At 37.3% G+C, this 5,461-nt stretch overlaps 1 protein-coding gene across 4 annotated transcripts in view; it reads left to right on the top strand.

The window, feature by feature from the left end:
- The first annotated feature begins 6 nt into the window (after positions 1–6).
- Positions 7–5,461, top strand: part of LOC122357668 (pre-mRNA-processing factor 39-like) — an 8,148-nt gene continuing 2,693 nt past the window's right edge. For 2 of the 4 annotated variants that reach the window (XM_043257136.1, XM_043257135.1), the window contains exons 1-7: positions 1,347–1,470; positions 2,033–2,259; positions 2,443–2,568; positions 2,747–2,865; positions 4,523–4,690; positions 5,052–5,235; positions 5,336–5,440. In XM_043257136.1, the coding sequence (XP_043113071.1) occupies positions 1,416–1,470; positions 2,033–2,259; positions 2,443–2,568; positions 2,747–2,865; positions 4,523–4,690; positions 5,052–5,235; positions 5,336–5,440 (984 nt within the window). In that variant the 5' untranslated portion in view covers positions 1,347–1,415. Of the gene's footprint in view, positions 1,016–1,346; positions 1,485–2,032; positions 2,260–2,442; positions 2,569–2,746; positions 2,866–4,522; positions 4,691–5,051; positions 5,236–5,335; positions 5,441–5,461 lie in introns of those variants that run through there. The other 2 variants (XM_043257138.1, XM_043257137.1) reach the window with 2 other exon arrangements.

Below are 5,461 nucleotides of genomic sequence, written 5' to 3'. Positions count from 1 at the left end.
AAAAAAAAAAAAAAAAAAAAAAAAAATCACTTGGAAAAATTCATCAGTTAAACATTTCACTATTAATTCATAAACACATTGAGCACTTACAAATTCAGAAGCGAACAAGTGGTAAAGTGGGTCAGGTATTTCTCAGTGCTAAAAGTAAACAGATCCAACTGGCAGGGTCAGACAGTAAACGCTTTCCATTTTAAATGTAGTAATGTCATTCAAAAGTCAAAAGCTTTGTTTTTAATTTTGTGTCGTGAAAAGTAGTATTAAAGTCAGAATTACTGAATCATGCAGTGGATTTAAATAATTTCAGGGCAGATAAAAGTGTTAGTTGTATTTAAACCCTAAGAGCACAGTGAAAACCCGGTCATTACTGAAGTGAATTGGTCTTTAACAAATAGATTGGCTCTTTTTACATAAAAGAAAACGGCAGGTTCACAAATCAATTGTTGGTCTTCTATGTTAAAAGCTGTAAAATTGGTTTAACCATGAGCACACTGAAGGGTTTTAGAGTTCAGTTTTAAAGGTCTTCACTGGAAACTACTAAGCTCTATTTGCTTATGGCCTAGTTAGTTAATTTAATGTGGGATCATGGGATTGGATTGTTTTACAGGGGCATAACCTACTAAATATTTGAGTTTATTTTGTCTTTTTGCTTACATTTTTGTTTTCTAGAGCACTTAAATATACTATTTTTGGGATAGGTAGGGGGATTTATTTTTTGAGCCAGAATGAAACAGTCAGGCACTTATAATTATTCCAGTCTAATCTACTGTGATGGGGAAGATGATGAATTGTGAAATTATTTTTGTCATCCACTATAAATTTATGGCTATCGTGTGAAAACGACTGAACTAAATGTCTCGTGAAGGAGAGCTTTGTGTATATTCCAGTTTGACCATCTTGCACTACTGCTCTGATTTTCCACTTTGTTTCATTCCATTTTTTTGAGGGTGACCCTGAAAGCTCTGAAAATTTGAGGCGAAACGTAATGTCTACTGTGATTGAGAGTTCAATTGAGATGGTAATAAAAATTACTGTACATTCCCAACTGCATTTGTTTGTTTTGCCTTATCTGTATGGCAGCGCATTCGTTCAAAATATTAAAATAACATTTTGATTTAAGTCGTAGCTACACAATTGTATGGTAGTTGCTTATTCCATTTAAAAGTACCAATGTAAATTAAATGGTTTTAAGCAATAATACCGAAAAATAGCTTTTGAATTGTTTTACGCCGAAAGTAGCTCCAGACTGTTTTTCTTAAATATTTAAAATGTCATTTCCGATCACTATTTAATTTTCTCTTTGAGATTTTATGGATCGTACAGCAGCGGATCACTTTATATACCTTGTTCTCGACAATTTACTGCGACGGTGGAGCAAGGGTCGCACATTAAGTGCGTCATTTGTTGTGTGGTCGATAATGGCGGCGGAAGGCGAAGAGGACCTGGGTAAAAGGGAACACACAAACCCTTCAGGTTTCCCTTTAAAAGTTACATAATAAAATACGAGTTTTTAAGCATGCGTGAATAGTTTGGCGAATTCATTTCTTAAACGCTTTATGCATCAGTTATTACAAGAGCGCGTCTTTATAATACAGCTAGCGATCTAAATAACCATTGCTTTATTGATTTAAACGAGCATTTATATATATATGTAATTTGTTAAATTTATTACGAAGATAGATTAAATTGCAGACTAAGCCTTCATATTTAAAATAAGTAATGAAATCAAATTGACTAGGGTGAACTATTCTCACAGCTATATTCTACATCATTGCTTAATTAAGGAAAATTNATAATACAGCTAGCGATCTAAATAACCATTGCTTTATTGATTTAAACGAGCATTTATATATATGTAATTTGTTAAATTTATTACGAAGATAGATTAAATTGCAGACTAAGCCTTCATATTTAAAATAAGTAATGAAATCAAATTGACTAGGGTGAACTATTCTCACAGCTATATTGTACATCATTGCTTAATTAAGGAAAATGAATTAAACTGCTGTCTGTTTAATCAAATGCATCGCTTCAGTGACAGAGCTTTATGAGCCTGAGGTTGCAGACCTTCCCAGGTCAGATGATCAGGCGTCAGCGGATGGAGGAGACACTGGCATCCCGACAGCATCCTACACAGCAGAAGGAGAAGAGGAGGAAGAGGGAGACATGCCCGCCGACTTCCAGAGACTTTGGAAACTTACCAGCGATAATCCTCAAGATTTCAACAGCTGGACTGACCTCCTGCAGTATTGTGAACAAGAGGTGAATGTGTNCTTCCAGAGACTTTGGAAACTTACCAGCGATAATCCTCAAGATTTCAACAGCTGGACTGACCTGCTGCATTATTGTGAACAAGAGGTGAATGTGTAAACGGATAGCAGTGTTTCGTTACTGGGGCGAAACCAAAATGTTAGTTGGTTTTACATTTTTCACTATGTATTGCAGGGGCACATGAGAGCTTGCCGTCAAGCCCTAAATGCTTTTCTGCTGAGGTATCCTCTGTGTTACGGTTACTGGAAAAAGTTTGCGGATCTTGAGAGACGGGCCGGTCACGTCGATAAGGCGGAAGAGGTGAGAACATGCAGAGATCAACATTTCAGTCAATTACAAAAGAACAGGAACAATGCCAAAACACAAAATTATCTGGCTTAGTATTGTATTCACTTTTCTGTAATTTTGTAATATTTAAAAATGATTTGTACATAATATGGCGGCGAATATGTGACGCTGTATTTGGTTCCTTTGACAGGTGTGTGAACAAGGTTTAAAGGCAATACCTCTCAGTGTTGATCTCTGGATCCACTACATCAACCTGCTGCTGGGAACGCTCAACATGAACCTGCCTGAGTCAACACAGCGCATCCGCAGGTACCACTCACTAACTTGCAGCCCTTTTTTTTCCAGGATGCAGTTTCACCTTCCATTTTTGTTCTATGATATTGCTAGAGCCAATGTGTTACTAGTATTCTTCCTCTCCTGAAAAGTAGCAGATTTTGTCTGAAAGTGAGTTGGCTCTGATGCGAGTGAAGAGCAAGAGGTAGGAAATACGTCATGAGTATATAGGCAGAATTTATTGAGGAACATTAGTTGTGTCTTTTTCAAAGCTCTATCTGACCAGAAACAAATTGAGCTGGTTGTTTTTACAACAAGCAAAGAGAAAAGGAAAGTTTAATGCTATTTAGCATTTTAAAGGGATAGTTTACCTGAACATTTAAATTCTGTTATTAATTATTCACCTTCATGTTGTTCCAACCCTGCAATTGATCTTTGTAACACTAATTAAGAGATTTCGGATGAAGCCCAAGAGCTCTCTGACCCTTCAAAGATAGCAAGTGTCATGTCACGATCAAGGTCCAGAAAGGCAGAATTGTTGAATGAAGTTGTAATTTTAGTTTTCTTTGTGCACAAAAAGTATTTTTGTAGCTTTATAAAATGACAGTTGAACCACTGATGTCACATGAATTGGATTGGATCTGAGGGATGAGAACCAGAAGAGTGTAAGTGATATTTTGGGTGAAATGGGAGTATATATCAAAGCTCTGAATGAGCTATTTTAACTAGCAAAGGTATATAAGTATAACGTCAGCCATGAGTGGTCAATTCTTTTGTCATAGTTAAAATCAGTGTAGGAAGTTATATCAAAGTATGGTCAATTTTAGTTTTGGCCCTCCTGTAAATTTGCTGAAATGTCACTTACAACTTCTGGTTCTCACCCCTCAGATTATTTTAACAACGTTCTTACTACCTTTCTGGACTTTGACTGTGGTAGGAAATACCTTAAATATCAAAAATATCTTACTTTGTGTTGCAAATATGAATTGATGAATGAAGGTTTTGTGGGTTAAGAACAACATGAGGGTGAATACTGACATGAAAATCTTCGGGTCAGCTCCCCTCCGTTTTAATACCTTTTCCAATACAGTTATTCTCTTTAACAAAATTAAGACATCATAATTTTTACTCCGATTATTTCTCTCATTTACAGACTGTACAAGTTGACACTAGTTGTCACACAGGCTATGAATTTGTGCTGTCTGAGGATATCAAACATGACTGATATTTTAAATACATTTTACAATGCACTTTGTTTTCATCATGCATCTCCTGGCAATGAGGTACATGTGTCTGCATTAGTTTGTCGTGTTTAGAAAGTGTGGTAGTCTGTTATCCTCAGTCATTTAGTGTAGGATGTTCTGTTTTGCTTTACAAGTCGGCAAGTATATAAAGCCATATGTTTTAAATTCCTGTTCAGATGTGTTGATTTTTGAGTGTATTCCAGACTTTCGTTAAAACTTATCTAAAGGAAGCTGGTTGTCTTTTGTATCCCTGTTATGATGTATATCCAAGTCGTATGGCATGTCAAACCAGAAAAAATGTGGGGCGGGACTTTTGTCTACCTAGAAGTTATTGGACAGTTGTTGTTTGCTAATTGCTGCGTTTTTATGTAACTGACGGGTAACATTCCATAAAACAACATTTCAATGACCTATGTAACATTAAAAGAAATGTCCTGTCCTCTCCTCAGTGTGTTTGAGGAGGCCGTTGCAGCCGCTGGATGGGACTTCCATTCAGACAGGCTGTGGGATCTGTACGCTGAGTGGGAGAAAGAGCAGGGCAACCTGAATTTCATGACCGGCGTCTACGACCAAGTACTGAGGGTCCCTACTCAGCTCTACAACACACATTACGAAAAGTATGCTATTCTCATAGATCACATGTTATAAGCGTTAACATTATTTTTTCCTCGCACAACTCCTCAGATTTGAGGCACATAATCCACATACCACTCACACGCGCATGGATTTGTGAGAATTTGTTACCATTTCTTCTCACGCTCATATTCTGTGATCTCTTTCCCCCTTTATATTTAGATGCAGCTGAATGCATCAACAAAAGCCTAATTGGTAAACTGTCAAACACCTGCAGTTAAACACATCAAATCCAGATCACCAAAATATCACAAAAATTCTTTTGCTTTCAGAGTCCATAAAAATCATGATGACCCTTACACTGAACAAGGCTGATGTTCTCTGAATTTCTGTCTCTTTTGTCAGACTGAAAACTCATCTAACCTCCCACCCACCTCAGGACGTCCTGTCCCCTGAGGAGTACGGTAAGGTGAGGAATGAGTACAAACAGAGCCAGATTCAAGCCAAAAAAGAGAGCTCTGATATCAGCGCTGAAGAAGAAGAGAGGCCGCCTGGGGAGGAAGAGTCTGCAGACAATGGAAAGGACTCGGTAACTTACTTTTTCAGCTGTAATAGAAGGTTTTCTGCAGTTGATGTAATACAGCACTCTAGATATCATCATTTGAATCTTTTAACATGTTTTTATGCAGGAAGAAGCAGTGCAGAAGATGCAGGAGCTCCTGATGATCAGCAGAGAGGAATTGTACCAACACAATGAAACAGAAGTCAGGAAGAGATGGAACTTTGAAGATGCTGTAAGAGTCAGAAAGATGCTT

The sequence above is a fragment of the Puntigrus tetrazona genome, chromosome 14 (assembly GCF_018831695.1).
Source record: "Puntigrus tetrazona isolate hp1 chromosome 14, ASM1883169v1, whole genome shotgun sequence".
In the NCBI taxonomy this organism is placed as follows: domain Eukaryota; kingdom Metazoa; phylum Chordata; class Actinopteri; order Cypriniformes; family Cyprinidae; genus Puntigrus; species Puntigrus tetrazona.
Note: the sequence above shows the minus strand (reverse complement) of the source record. Positions and strands in the feature narration are given on the sequence as shown.